The sequence below is a fragment of the Odocoileus virginianus genome, chromosome 20, assembly GCF_023699985.2.
Source record: "Odocoileus virginianus isolate 20LAN1187 ecotype Illinois chromosome 20, Ovbor_1.2, whole genome shotgun sequence".
NCBI classification, from domain to species: Eukaryota; Metazoa; Chordata; class Mammalia; order Artiodactyla; family Cervidae; genus Odocoileus; species Odocoileus virginianus.
This window is the reverse complement of record NC_069693.1, coordinates 3,805,178-3,820,357: the sequence shown is the minus strand read 5'-3', so window position 1 is coordinate 3,820,357 and position 15,180 is coordinate 3,805,178. Positions and strand designations below refer to the sequence as shown.

The window sequence follows — 15,180 nt, the reverse complement described above, 5'->3', positions numbered from 1 at the left end:
GTGACTTAAGTGACAGGCTAGGGAGTGACGAGGTAGGCTCAGGTCTTCATTCAGCAAATATTTCTTGAGCGCTTTCTGTGAGCCAGGAGCTGGGGGCACAGCCGTGAACAAGACAAAATCCCTGCACTGACGAGTAAACCTAGTTCTAATCCCAGGTCAGCCGCCTGCGGGCTGTGTGACCCGGGGAAAGTTGCTTAACCTTTCTGTGCCTGTTTCCTGTGTCTGTACAGTGGGGCTAATTATTGTTCCCCACCCATTCGGACAGCAACGAAGATTAACTGGGTTGATTCTTGTCCAGTCCTGGCACATGGTAAGCCCTCAATAAATGCTGGCTACTGTCATCATTAAGAGAGTAAGCAAGCAGTGTTAGTTGCTCAGACGTGTCCAACTTTTTGGGACCCCATGGACCATAGCCCACCAGGCTCCTGTCCATGGGATTCTCCAGGCAAGAATACTGGAGTGGGTTGCCATTTCCTTCTCCAGGGGATCTTCCCCACCCAGGGATCGAGCCTGGTCTCCTGCATCGCAGTCAGATTCTCTACTATTCGAGCCAGCAGGGAAGCCACACACAAGGGCAATGTACTTTCAGATACTGATAACTGCTGTGAAGAAAAGCAGTGTGACGAGCTGTGGGTGGGCGGGGAGGTGCTGTTTTACATGAAGCGGTCAGGAAAGGCCTCTCTGAGCAGAGACCTGGAGGACAAAAGAGAACCAAGCAGATATCTATGGGAAGGGCACTCCAGGCAGAGGAAGCCGTAAGTGCAAAGGCCCTGGGGTGGCGTGTTGGGAGGACTGTGAGGAGGCCCACGACACTGGGCACAGTGCGTGAGGGGGAGGTGGACAGGAGCGGGCAGAGGTGGGCTCAGCCTCAGTGTGACCGGGGAGCCACGGGAGTGTCCTGAGCTCCGTGTGAGCCACCTGGCCCCTGGGCTGTGCATCTGAACTTAGACTGCAGGGGACAAGGGCAGAAACGGGCAGGCCAGGTGGATCCATGGCAAGAGGCAGGCTGCTCGCCGCAGAGGTGCTGACAAATGGTTGGGATATATTTTGGAGAGCGAATCCAGGGGGTTACTAAGGGCCATTGAGGAAAGACAAAGAGTCAAGGATGATTTAAGGTTTTGTCGCTATGGAGAAGACAGCGAAAGAAACAGGAGTAAGGTCCCAGGTTCCGAGTAGGGACAGGGCCACAGAGAGGACGCTGTGGGAGGGCCCGCACAAGGGGTAGGGTCCAGATGATTTGGAGAAGTGAGTCGGAGGGACCTTGAGGCAGGCGGCGCTCAGACTGACGCTAGCAAGGGGCGTGGCCAAAGGCGACAAGCCGAGCTGAACTAAGATACCCGCAAAGGTGAGACGGGGAGGGGAAAGAGGCCTGCGCCCTCCCTCTCTCCATCCCTACCCGCAGCCCCCAGGCCACTGACCATCCCTCTGCCCCTTCCAGGGCTCTGGTGGACATTCTGAGACATCAGGCGGGGCCCGGGGCCCGCCCAGACCGGGCACGAAGCAGCTCCCTAACCCCAGGGGTCGGAGGCCCCGACAGCATGCCGCCGAGGACGCCCAAGAACCTCTACAACCCCGTGAAGCCCTCCAATCTCGGTGAGCGAGAGGCGGGGCTGCGGCCGCCCTCGGCCTCGCCTCACCCCTGTGGCCCCGCCTCCCACCTCCCCGGCCTCCGCCTTCCCCAACCGTCCCGGCGGAGCCCCGTTCCGGACACTGCTCCGGACGCTGCAGTGAGCCCGCCCCACTCCCTGCCCTTCCGTGGGCACCCTAGGTGGGCACCGCGGGCGCGTCGACGGTTTCTCAAGCCACTGCACTTGAGAAACTCATGTCAGACCACCCAGCAGCCGGTGACACAAAAGGACGCAGGTAGCAACTTAGTTAGAATGTCTGGAGCCAGACGCCTGGTTAGAATCCTAATTCTACCAGTGTGACCTGGGGCGACCGGCTTCAGTCTCTGGGCCTCATTTTCCTCACCCATAAAATGAGCATCAGAGGAGGGCTCGCCTCACGTCACCGCCGTTCTTACCGGGCTTGGCCAGAGCATAGGCCAGAGCATCGGCAGAGAGGTCCAGGAGCCTGGGAGAGGGCCAGAGGGTCTCGTCTGAAGAGGCGGAGGAGGCGCCATCAGAAAGAGATCTCGGGGCAGTGGCCAGGGGACGGAGGGGAGTTTCTTGTGCAGGGGGAGCTCAGCTTGTGACGGTAGAGGGTTGGCAGGCACCTCAGGAAGGGCCCCGAGTGCCAGGCCGAGCTGAGTAGCTCTGTGTCCCGAGGGCAATGGGGAGCCAGGGAGGAGTTTAGAGCCGGAGAGGAGCAGAGTCTCGAGTGGGCAGGACTCTGGAACCCGTGTGCAGGGAAGGAAATGAGAGGAGGAAGGATCCGGAGGAGGCTGGGACGCGGGTCCAGGCAGTAAAGGACGCGGATTGATCTGAGGTCAGGAACGCAGAAGAGGAGAGGGCTTTGAATACTAGTGATGAAGAAGAGACATTTGACCTGGATCTGGAGGGATGAGCAGGGAGCAGGTCTTCAGGCAAAGAAGGGGAGGAAGGGGTTCAACGCGCGGAGAACAGCGGAACAGCCCGTGCACAGGCCCTGTGGCAGAACTAAGCTCGACCACTGGGCATCAGAGGGAAGCAGGGCTTGGGGGGAGGGGTGAAAGATGAGACTGGGGGCAGGTCGGAAGGCCTCAGAGCCGCCCCCAGCTTAGACTGCGTCCCATCGGTGATGGTGAGGCCGGCGGAGGGTTTCGAGCAGCAGAGGGGTGTGTGTGTTTGGGGGGGGGGGGGGGGGGGGTGCACCGCGGAGAGGCTGGTCTTGGAGCTGGGCTGAAGGCTGGTTTGACGATCCAGGAGGGAGAAGGAAGCCAGGGCAGAGATTGCAGAACCGGGGGCCGAGAAGACGCACGCAGGGAGCCCTGCACACGGACCGGGACGGGGCGCCAGCTGGGCGCCGGCAGCGGTAGTGACGCCCTCCCCTCTTGGTCCCCACAGATAACCTGCACCACAACTACCTGCACCTCAACGTCAACAGCCCCAAACACCACGCTGCCACTCTGGGTACGCGCCCGGGCGGCCGAGCTCCTTCCCTCCCCACCTGCACTGAGTCGGAGCCAGGTACCCTGATAGGGCAGGGGTGAGGCCGCGGGAGCCTGTCCTCATGGACCAGCCGAGTAACTCAGGAGCGGTCCGCCGGAAGCGGCCTGGAGTGCGCCCCTCCTGCTTGGGGCGGGGCACAGAGGACGTGCCGGCTGCGCCTCCTGCTCCTTCCCCAGCCAGGAGCTCCCGAGGGGGCGTGGGGGGAGTGAGCAGAGGGAGCTTGGACTGCTGCAGCTTTGAGAGGCTGGAACCCCAGGCTGCTAAAACTCCAAGGGGGCGGGGGACGGAACCGCGGGGTCCGAGGGAGCAGGCCCGGACTGACCCCGGCCGTGCCCTCTGCCCCAGACTGGCCTGGACTGACCCCGGCCGTGCCCTCTGCCCCAGACTGGAGGGCCGTCCCGCCGCCCAGCCCCTCCTTGCGCTACTCCACGCTATCCTGCTCGCGGTCCTTCCACAACCTCTCGCATCTGCCCCCGTCCTACGAGGCCGCCGTGAAATCGGAGCTCAACCGCTACTCCTCTCTCAAGAGGCTCGGTGAGTCCCGGGAGAGGGGTGGGGGTGGTGGGGGATGGTGGTGGGCTGCTTGGGCGGCGGGGCGGGGGCAGGGCCTGTGTTCAGGACCCTGGACAGTGGCCCGAGCGCCTTCTCAAGCTCTCGATTCCCCGCTTAGGGTTTTTTTTTCCCTCCAAGTGGGCTTCCAGAAAGACCCAAAGTCATTTGCATCGCAATGAACTACTTGGGGTGCTTTTCATAAATGCAAATCCATGGTCCTCCCCGCAAGATCTATTGCATTCATCAGGACTTGTGTTTGCAATTAATAGGAACACAATAAAAAAAAAAAAAAAAAGGTAACTATGCTGAAACAGAACTTTAAAAAAAAAAAAGGGCAACTACATTGGCTTGATAAGGCAGATTCTGTGTGCGGCAATGAACAGTGGGCTGGCTTCATTTTCAGAAAGAATCTCCCCCTGTGATGGCAAAGACTGCCCTGAGAATCTTCAGGGCAGTTCTTACCAGAAGAGTCTCTCCCAGTGATTACAGCAAAAATCCCAAGCCTGAACCCCACTGACCAAGAAAGGGTCATGAGCTTGCCCCAAAACCAATCACCATGACTCTGATTGGACATTCCTGGTAGTGGAGGAGGCTTCACACATTTTAAACTGAGATTCACAGTCAGAAAGGGTTTTTATACTGTGTCTCATAAAACCTACGTATACCGGCAATTTTTTAATTACAGCGAAGTTTTGAAACTTGCTATTGTGGACATTTTAAAACATGTTCAAGAGCAGACAAACTGTAAAATGAACCCCTAGGTTCCTATCACCCAGCTTTAACATTTTCTTATTCCCTCCTTCCCCCACCCCATCTTTTGCTGGATTATTTCAAAACAAATCCCAGATATTATGTCACTTCAACCACTGATATTTCAATCACACACAGAGCTGAAACAAAAATCGTATTACTGGTACTCACCCTTATTGTCTTGATGGGCTTCCCTGGTGGCTCAGACAGTAAAGCGTCTGCCTGCAGTGCGGTAGACCCGGGTTCAATCCCTGGGTTGGGAAGATCCCCTGGAGAAGGAAATGGCAACCTACTCCAGTTCTCTTGCCTGGAAAATTCCATGGACTGAGGAGCCTTGTGGGCTATGGTCCGTGGGATCACAAAGAGCCGGACATGACTGACCAACTTCACTTTTTTCTTATTCTCTTATTGTGGGAAACTTTCTAATAATTTTCTATCCTATTTCATTTTGCAAAATACTATCTCTACCCACAACATTGACTTTACAATCCACAAATGGGTCGAATCGAAAAATGCTTTCTACAGGATGAAAGAGAAGGAAGTTTCCTCAAAGAGCAAGAGCTGGGTTCTACACACAAAAGAAAGGATATACCCAAGCGATTTAAAAAACAACCCCCCTCCTCATCTACGGCCCCATCACCGCAAGCTGGGCCTGGGAACATGCATTCTTCTAGCCTGACTGTTCCCACTGGTTAAAACCGTGCCCCTGCCCAGGCTAATGCCCAGGAAGTTCCCGGTGATGTCTGGAATTCTCCGGGGCGGGAGCCCAGTGCGGGGAGAGGCAGAGGGTTGGCCCTGGGAGGCGGGCAGCTTCTGGGCCGGCTGGGGCCCCAGTTCTGTGGTTTACCCCTTCTCCCGCAGCCGAGAAGGACCTGGACGAGGCCTACCTGAAGCGCCGGCACCTGGCAGAGGTGCCCCGTGGGACGCTGCCCCTGCACGCGCTGCGGCGACCCGGCACGGGGGGTGGCTACCGCATGGATGCCTGGGGCAGCCCCGAGGAGCTGGGCCTGGCCCCTGCGCCCCACCCTCGGCGCGTCATGTCCCAGGAGCACCTGCTGGGTGACGGGGGCCGGTCGCGCTACGAGTTCACCCTGCCGCGCGCGCGCCTTGTGTCCCAGGAGCACCTGCTCCTGTCGTCACCCGAGGCCCTGCGCCAGAGCCGCGAGCACCTCCTGTCACCCCCGCGCAGCCCCGCGCTGCCCCCCGAGCCCGCCACGCGTGCCAGCTTGGCCGCCTCGCACTCCAACCTGCTGCTGGGGCCCGGGGGCCCCCCCACGCCACTGCACGGCCTGCCACCGCCGCCCGGCCTGCACGCACACCACCACCACGCCCTGCACGGCTCGCCGCAGCCTGCCTGGATGTCAGACGCCGGCGGGGGTGGGGGCACACTGGCCCGCAGGCCGCCCTTCCAGCGCCAGGGCACGCTGGAGCAGCTGCAGTTCATCCCCGGCCATCACCTGCCCCAACACCTCCGCACGGCCAGCAAGAACGAGGTGACTGTCTGAGCGTCCGAGGCCGGGCCAGGGGCTGGGGCGCTGTGGCCTGGGGCCCCCATCCCAGCCTGCACCCCCCCGCCACACCCGCTGGGGGGCCTGGAATCCAGACCTGCGGGGGCCAGGAGGGCTACCTCCAAGGACACAGTTTTGGACGAAATCCTCACGAGAGAAAAAGTTTCCTTCTGCAGTGTCACAGCAGATAAGATCCTCCTTCTACGTCACAATCTGAGGCAGGGCCTCCTTCCCATGACGTCATCACAGAGGAAGAGGCCTGTATGTGAGGTCATCAGTAGCAAAAAACGTCTGTGTTCATCACAGGGACAAACCCTGCTTCCCATGAGGTCATCGCAGAGGAACAGGCCCACTACAGTCATCGCTGGAGGCCGTGTCTGTGCTCCACGGTGTCATCACGAAGACCTCCCTCCGGTGACGTTGTAAGAGGAACAATGCCTTGTCCCATGACATCATCCCAAGAGACCAGGAGCCCTCCTGTGACGTCACTGCACAGATAAGTCTCACCCTCTGATGTCGTCTCTGGCACCAAAAGGCCTCTGTGGACATCATCGTCACCAGGAAAATATTTCCTTCCAAAGAAGATGCCTCTGTCTATGAAGCCATGCCTGCAGACAAAGCCATCTTCCCGGGATGAGCCACAGGGGAAAGCGCCTCGCCAGCCATCCTCAGGAGACACAAGGCCTCCTTTCTAGGACGTCACCACGGGGGCTCACTTCCTTCCTGTGACACCGTTGCCAGAGGAGCTGGCTTGCCCCGTGATGTCATCCCCAGAGACGGGCAGCCCACTCTGGGGCCCTCTCCGGGGTGAGGCCCTTCTGCACTGCAGCACCGGCTCTGCCTGCACAGAGATTGCATCCCCATGAGACACATCCACTGCGATTGCCCAGCACCCACAAGGCGGGCTGCCCAGAGCCCATGGCTAACCTGGGGGCCACCAAGGAAGGGCCCGGTCCTGAGATGCTACCCCGGGCGTCATCGCTGGGCGGCTGCCCTGTGGGGAAGCTGCAGCCAGAGGTGACAACCCACCCCTGGCGCGCCGGAGCTGTGACGTCACCACCGGAGACACTGCCTGCTCTGGAAGGCCATTCCTTGTGACGGTGTCACCAGAGTTTCTGCCTTGCCCCACCATGACTTAGCTTGGTTGCTCTCTCCCCTGACCCTGGGGACAAGCCGTGTGGGATTTCCCCCAGACCCTCCCCGCAACTGAGGCTGGGCCATGGGTCCTCCCCGCGTGCAGGGATGTCACCTCCTGGTGACTCCTGTAGTACAGCACGCACTCCCGGACTGGCTTCTGCTCCCAAGGAGCCGCTCCACTGCTCCTGGAGCCCTGGGGACTCTCAGGCAGCCCCATGTCTCTCTGCCACAGCTACAGACATCATCACCTCCGCAAACAAAGTCCTGGCCTCCTGCTGGGGTGGGGGTGGGGTGTGCCTGCTATTGATGTCATCGGCACCACAAGACTTCCACCACTCATGGCGGCACTGCACCTGGGGTCCCATGGTAACCATGCCTGATGATGATGTCATTTCCCAGGGTTCCCTATGATCTACGCATATTCATCTCCCAGGATTCACCACAGCTGATGATGTCATTGTCCCCCAGAACCCACCATGACCCATGATGTCATCACCTTCCAGAACCCAGTACGGCCGATGGTGACATCTTCTACCAGGATCCACTAGGACTGATGATGCCCCAGTTCCCCACAGACCCCCACAATTGTGCTGTCATCATCTCCCAGGATCCACTCCAACCGTGATATCTTCATGCCCCAGGATCCACCTTAGCCATGGTGTCATCATCTCCCAGGATCCAATTCAGCCATGATGTCACCAGCCCCCAGCATCCATGAGAGTCGATGGTGTCCCGGGACCCATGACATCCAACATCATCATCTCCCGGGATCCACTTCAGGCTTGGTACCGTCATCCACTGGGATCCACCATAACTGTGACATCGCCATCTCCCAGGATCCAGGACACCCAATTATGTCATTTATCAGGACCCACGTCAACCATGTACCATCACCTTCCAAGACCCATCCCCTTGGGAGCCAAGTACTCTGACAGCTGTATTTCAATTGTCTTTGGGGTCACCTACAGTCGTTCCCTTTAGAGGAAACAGCACAATACATATTCTTTTCCCATTCCCTCAAAAAGAGCGTGGGGTGGGGCTCCCTCTGATGACATCATCACTCCAGCCCTTCTTAGTGATGTCACTGCCTTGCTCCTGACTCAGGCTAATGCCTGCCTCAACCCGACCACAGACTTGGCCTTGCTCAGTCCCCCCTCACCCCTGGGTGAGGGCACCAGTCCCTCAAGATAACTGCCCTTCACCCAGCCATCTGATCGGTGACAGGGTCAACACAGAGACCTCTTACCATCCCCAGAGGGAGGCCTTCCAGTCCTTGGGTGATGTCACTGGCCCAGTCCCATCCCTGGCACCGGCGCCGCATGCCATGGGCTTAGGCCAAACCCTCCCTGGCGATGCCTGGGGCCAGGCCAACAGCTGCTGACCTCCCCAGGACCTTCAGTGGTGTCTGCCTCTGCCTTGGTCCCTCGTCCCGGGAGGGCACGGCTGGAGCGCTGCGCCCGCTGCCCGTGCCACCGTGCCACCTGCGGGGCAGGCTGCGCTCTGCACCTCCCCAGGATGGCAGATGAGCGCCCTGCTCTCCCCTTGCCCCCTCACCCTCTGGGGAGTCCCCAACACCCAACGCACAATTTTCCCCAAATTCTCTTTGTACATAGCCATGTTTGGGGGCGGCCATTCCCCCACTCTTAAAGGGCTACACGCCCCCTCTCCCAGCCCCGAGGGCCAGGTCGGGGGGCCTCTTCTCCCTCCTCTGGGCCGCCCCCCTTCCTCTCCTCTCTCCCCACAAATAACGGCACCTCAGCTCATCCCTTCGCATCGGGAGCCTGGGCAGATAATTGGCCCTCAACTCCTACCATGGTCCCCTGGAGGAGGAAATGGCAACCCCCTCCAGAGCTCTTGCCTGGGAAGCCCCATGGACACAGGAGCCTGGAGGGCGATACTCCACGGGGTCTCAAAGAGTCGGACACGCCTGAGCAACTGAGCACACAGAACATGGCTCCACCACACAGGACACTGAGGGCCTACCCCCAGTCTACCAGGGCCCCAGTGGCAGTTTTTCAGCCCCCTGCTTGCAGCTGCTCCCTGCAAGGGCCTCAACACGCCCAGGGTCCCTGTGGCAGACTGTGACTTCCCCCAAAAGGAGCCGGCTTGAGCTCCCCCAGAGCCCCGCCCCTCCACTCACCACCCCCAAGGAGCACTCAGCCTTCTCCAGCCCCCACATCTGCAGGGTTTGGGGCCTCTCATCTTCTCTTCACCCCCTCCCCTTCCACTCGCTCTTTCCTGGCCTGGATTCCAGGCATCTCGCCCCCCCGCCGCCCACCACACATCACTCACTCGACACAGGCTGCCTGACCTGGGGCCTTGACCTCTTATCTCAAATAAGCCATAGTGGGGAGAGGTCTCGAGGTGGGTGAGGAAGTGGGCCTGTCCTGCCAGACCCCCTTTAGGCTTCCAGAGCTGAGACTTCACCATCTGAGTCTCCCCCCTGCCCTGCCGCCTTGTACATCATACAGGCTTGTGCGCGCACGTGTGTGTACACACACACACACACACACACACACCCCATTCCAGTGAGGGGACAGTGGAGGGCAGTATGGAGAGAAGATAATCCATTCTGGACCAAAAGAACTTCCGAAGCTCTGCCTGCTTCCTTACCCCTCCCCACCCTACTCCTCCACCCAACACCGGACTCTTGCCCCAGCTCCTTGGTGAGGACAGCCAGCCAAGCTCCACTTGGTATTTTCTCTTTTTTTAAATAAAGAGATGTTTTCCTGATCCCCAGCCTCAGGTTTACTGTGGGGAAAGGACGGGCTTCCACCTCTGCATGTGCCAGTCACTGGGGAGTCCCGTGGCCGAAGCAGGGTGAGCGTCTAAGTGTCTTTGCAGCTGGGTGGTCAGGAGTCGGGCATGGGGCTGCCCTGCTAGGTGCTTTTAAATCCTTGATTTCTTCCTACATGTCTTGACTCTGAGCATGTAAGTGTTTGTTTGCAGATTCTATTTGCACCTCCTCACATTGAATTTTTGGACTTAGTATCATTAAAGTGTCGGGGGGGGCGGGGGGCTGCTGTATCAGTTTCCCTAGGCAGTGGGAACAGTAGTACCACACTCAGGGCAACTTAAACAGAAGCGCATTCTCCCCCCCCCCCCCCCCCCCACCCCGAGCTGCTGGAGGCCGCAGGTCTGAGAGGGAGGTGTGGGTAGGACCCGCTCACTCCTCCTGAGGCTAGGTGGGAGGATCTGTCCGTGCCACCCCACCCCAGCTTCTGGGGGCCTGCGGGCAGTGCTGGCACTCACATCGTCTTCCCTCTGTATGCCCATCTCCTTGGCAAAATGGCACATTTCATAAGGACACACACTAGTCATGACGGATTAGGGCTCACCCCAATGATTCTCCATGCAAAGACCCTAGTTTCAAACAAGGTCATATTCACAGGTCCAGGAGGTTAGGACTTAAAACATTTTTTTTTTTTTGGCAGGAGGAGGGGACAAAATTCAAGCCAAAACAGGACGTGTGACAGAATACAGTCTAACTGTCAGTTTTTATGATAACCAGGAAGCATTTTCCACACCTCTCTCTTCCCACCCAGTGCATTAACATATATGCATAGTGAAGAAAGAACTGTTCCCTCCATCTCAGGAGGTGCCCCGAAGGTAGGGTTTTAGGAACTTTAGGACAGCCTACCCCAGGAGCATCTAAATGCTTGTTTATCAACTGCCGGCTCTCATTACATCAAAGCGTGAGTTTGCTTGTCTCTCTGGGTTGTGTGTGCAGGGCATTCCAGTATCACTTTTATCACTAAGAAAACCCCTTCCTCTCTAGTGCATTTAAGTGTTTGCCTCTCAAATATTAGATTTTATTCTGTATCAGTCAGGGTACTGCAGAGAAACAGAACCAGTGTGTGTGTGTGTGTGTGTGTGTGTGTGCGCGCGCGCGCTTCTGTTAAGGAACTGGCCTGTGTGACTATGCGTGCTCAGTCGCTTTAGCTGTGTCTGACTCTTTACGACCCCAAGGACTATAGCCCATCAGGCTCCTCTGTCCATGGGATTCTCCAGGCAAGAATACTGGAGTGAGTTGCCATGCCCTCTTCCAGGGGATCTTCCCTGACCCGGGGATCAAAACTGTTTCTCCTGCATTTCCTGTGGGGGCTGGCAAATTCAGTCTGTAAGGTACTTCAGAAACTCAGGCAGGCTTTCTAGGGTGCAGTCTTGAGGCAGGATTCATTCTTTTCCAGGAAACCTCAGTTTTTTGCTCTAAGGCCTTTGACTGATTGGATGTGGCCCACCATATGATCTAGGATAACCTCCTTTACTCAAAGTCAGCTGATTGTAGGTGTCCACAGAATACCTTCACAGCAGTACCAGGGCTGTGTTTGCACCAACAACCAGGCCCTGTCACCTAGCCAAGTTGACAGATGAAACCTTACCATCCTTGCAGGGAAGGGCTAGCTGGGAGACGGAGTGTGACCTGCAGTTGAGAAAGACTCCTCCCCTTCCGTGACATGTTCACCACTGGCTAGATTTCACCTGCTTGGGTCCATTTGTTTGACTCTAGCTTAATGGGAGGGGAAGGAGGTAATGCCTTCAAATACTGGTGTTGGCTCACTGGTAAAATGCCCCCATCTGGTGCATGTCAGGGTTGTGCGTCCATCTGTTCTTTGTGTTGGAGGCTTTGTCTACAGGTAATTGGAGGGTGGGGTGAGAGGAGAGGGAGGGTGGTGATACACTGCATCTAAGTATGGGATCAGTGAGCACTCGGAGGGTCTCCTCCTGGGCACAGACTTGGACAGTACTTACCTGCCTCCCAGACGTTATTATACATGCCAGATATAAACAAACCATGTTGCTTTAGCACCTGGGGCTCTGGGGCTGCTAACTGTTACTGTGGGACACTGCAGCCTATTCTGGCTGATGCACCTTGCCCGTGGAGAAGGGAACTGGATGGCTGGGGGCCATTTGCTGAACTCTCTTGCACTTGTATCTTACCTGCCTCCTGAGAAACCTGTATGCAGGTCAAGAAGCAACAGTTAGAACTCGACATGGAACAACTGACTGGTTTCAAATTGGGAAAGGAGTATGTCAAGGCTGTATAATGTCACCCTGCTTATTTAACTTATATGCAGAGCACATCATGCAAAATGCCAGGCTGGATGAAGCACAAGCTGGAATCAAGGTTGTCAGGAGAAACATCAATATCCTCAGATATGCAGATGACACCACCGTTATGGCTGAAAGTGAAGAGGAACTGAAGAGCCTCTTGATGAAAGGTAAACAAGAGAGTGAAAAAGCTGGCTTAAAACTCAACATTCAGAAAACTAAGATCATGGCATCCGGTCCCACCACTTCATGGCAAATAGATGGGGAAACAATGGAAACAGTGACAGATTTTTTCTTCTTGGGCTCCAAAATCACTGCAGATGGTGACTGCAGCCATGAAATTAAAAGATGCTTGCTCCTTGAAAGAAAAGCTATGACCAACCTAGACAGCATATTAAAAAGCAGAGACATTACTTTGCCAACAAAGATCCATCTAGTCAAAGCTATGTTTTTTCCAGTAGTCATGTATGGATGTGAGAGTTGGACCATAAAGAAAGCTGAGCACTGAAGAATTGATGCTTTTGAACTGTGGTGTTGGAGAAGACTTAAGAGTCCCTTGGACTGCAAAGAGATCCAATCAGTCCATCCTAAAGGAAATCAGTCCTGGGTGTCCACTGGAAGGACTGATGCTGAGCTGAAACTCCAATACTTTGGCCACCTGATTCGAAGAACTGACTCACTGGAAAAGACCCTGATGCTGGGAAAGATTGAAGGCGGGATGAGAAGAGGATGACAGAGGATGAGATGGCTGGATGGCATCACCGACTCAATGGACATGAGTTTGAGCAAGCTCCGGGAGTTGGCGATGGACAGGCAGGCCTGGCGTGCTGCGGTCCATGGGGTCGCAGAGAGTCGGACATGCCCGAGCAGCTGGACTGACTGGCTGACTTGCACCTGTGACTTTTCTGTAGTTGTGTAACCTAACTTTGGGCTTCCCAGGTGGCTCAGATGGTAAAGAACCACCTGCAGTGCAGTAGACCAGGGTTCAGTCCTTGGGTTGGGAAGATCCCCTGGAGAAGGAAGGGAATGGCTACCCATTCCAGGATTCTTGCCTGGAGAATATCATAGACAGAGGAGCCTGGCAGGCTACAGTCCATGGGGTCACAAAGAGTTGCTCACAACTGAGCAACTAACACTTTCATTTTTACTTTTTTCAACCTAGTTTTTAAAAATAAAGTTTAAATTTATTTTTTAAATTATTTACTTAAAATTTTTTTTTTTTATATTTTCAAATTTAGAAAAAGTTTAAATCTGAATGTCAACAGTGCCAACTTTGGCTGCCATTGCCCTAAGTAGATAGATGCCCAGGAGTGAGCGTGATATGGGAAATAGGAGTCTCATTCCCTTCCCATGCAGCTGTAATGCCAGGGCTTAAATGTTACCTATTTTTCATTCAACATGACCTCTATGTGCCTGTCAACTACTTCATTTCTGTTCAACCAAGAAAGTAATCTGATCCACATGTCCCGTGCTTTGGTTAGGCAAGTCAAGGACAAGATCTGGCACAAGAGTTTTGTCTTTGTAACCTAACACTTGCTCAATTTGCAACTTCACTGTGTTGATTTAAAAAAGTTCAGCCTCTGAGCAGGTATTCTTAACCTGTGTTTGCCGGGGTAGGCTTGTGAACTTCTGATATCTATACACGTGCCTCTTTTTATTTTTGTGTCTTTTTAACTGTATATTTTCAAAGTTTCATGCATGAATTACAAGAATAAGCCCAAGAACTCCTGCACAGCTTTTGTCAATTCACCAATCATTAGCATTTCATTACACTGCTTTCCAGTTTTCTTCCCATGTATTTTTTTAAGACAGTTGAGAGTCAGCAGCCCCTGAGAAACGTTTCTGAAAAACACAGACATTCTCTTACAGAATCACAGTATAGTTATCAACAATCAAGGACTTAACATTGATGAAGTCCATGTTCAAGTTTCACCAACTGTCCTAATACTGTCCTTTGGAGCAATTCTCTTTTCAGCCCCTGGTACTCTGGGATTAGATGTTGTATGTAGTTATTGTGTCTCTCGAGACTTGAACAGCTTCTGAGTATCTTTCATGAGTTTTCGAGTCCAAGGAGCAGCATGATTTTTATTTCAGTCCCTACCAGTAGACATCTGGGGTTTTCCCATTTTCCACTATGAAAAACAATACTTTGGGGAATATGCTTTTGCACACCACATGGAGCATTTACTTAGTTTTCCCTGGGATGAGCTCCTAGGAGGGTGAACTTCTACTTTGGAGGGAGGTGTGTTTTTAAGACTTTTGCTACGTGATGCCAAGATGCAGTTTCAAGAGCCTTGCCAAGTCCATGTATGTGAGAATGTTCATTTGCTCCCACAGTCACCAGCATCAGGCATTGTTCTATTTAATCTTGCAGTGCATCAGAGAAGTCAGTTTTACAGCCATTTAAGGAAGCCTCTGGCAGCTAAACTACGTTTTAATCCAAGGCGAAGTCAGCCCTGCAGTCGGGTTTTGGAACAAAATGAGAGGCGATGCGGTTCACGGCCGCTGTCACTAGAGGGAGCACATGATCCACTGCAGGCAGTGTTGTCCAGTCACTAAGTAGGGTCTGACTCTTTGGGGCTCCATGGTCTGCAGCACTCCAGGCTTCCCTGTCCTTCACTATCTCCCCGGGTTTGCTCAGGCTCATGTCCACTCTGTCGGTGATGCCATCCAACCATCTCACCCTCTGTTGTCACCCCCTTCTCCTTCTGCCCAGCATCAGGGTCTTCTCCAATGGTCAGCTCTTCACATCCGGTGGCCAAAGGAATCATAGCTTCAGCTTCAGCATCAGTCTTTACAATGAATATTCAGGGTTGATTTCCTTTAGGATGGACTGGTTTAATCTCTTTGCTGTCCAAAAGACTTTCAAGAGTCTTCTCCAGCACCACAATTCCAAAGCAGCAATTATGTGGCACTCAGCCTTCTTTATGGTCCAACTCTCACATATGTACACGACTACTAGAAAAACCATGGCTTTGAGTACAGGGACCTTTAACAGCAAAGTGATGTCTCTGCTTTTTAATATACTGTCTAGGTTTTTCATAGCTTTTCTTCCAAGGAGCAGCGTCTTTTAATTTCACGGCTGCAGTCAC

The 15,180-nt window shown here is 54.8% G+C and overlaps 1 protein-coding gene across 3 annotated transcripts in view; it reads left to right on the top strand.

Moving 5' to 3' along the window:
- SHISA7 (shisa family member 7) overlaps window positions 1–9,769 on the top strand; it is an 18,260-nt gene extending 8,491 nt beyond the window's left edge. Inside the window, exons 3-6 of one of the 3 annotated variants that reach the window (XM_070450343.1) lie at window positions 1,439–1,593; window positions 2,985–3,050; window positions 3,474–3,623; window positions 5,253–9,769. In XM_070450343.1, the coding sequence (XP_070306444.1) occupies window positions 1,439–1,593; window positions 2,985–3,050; window positions 3,474–3,623; window positions 5,253–5,896 (1,015 nt within the window). In that variant the 3' untranslated portion in view covers window positions 5,897–9,769. Of the gene's footprint in view, window positions 1–1,438; window positions 1,594–2,984; window positions 3,051–3,434; window positions 3,624–5,252 lie in introns of all 3 variants that reach the window. The other 2 variants (XM_070450342.1, XM_070450344.1) reach the window with 2 other exon arrangements.
- The last annotated feature ends 5,411 nt before the right edge of the window (window positions 9,770–15,180 follow it).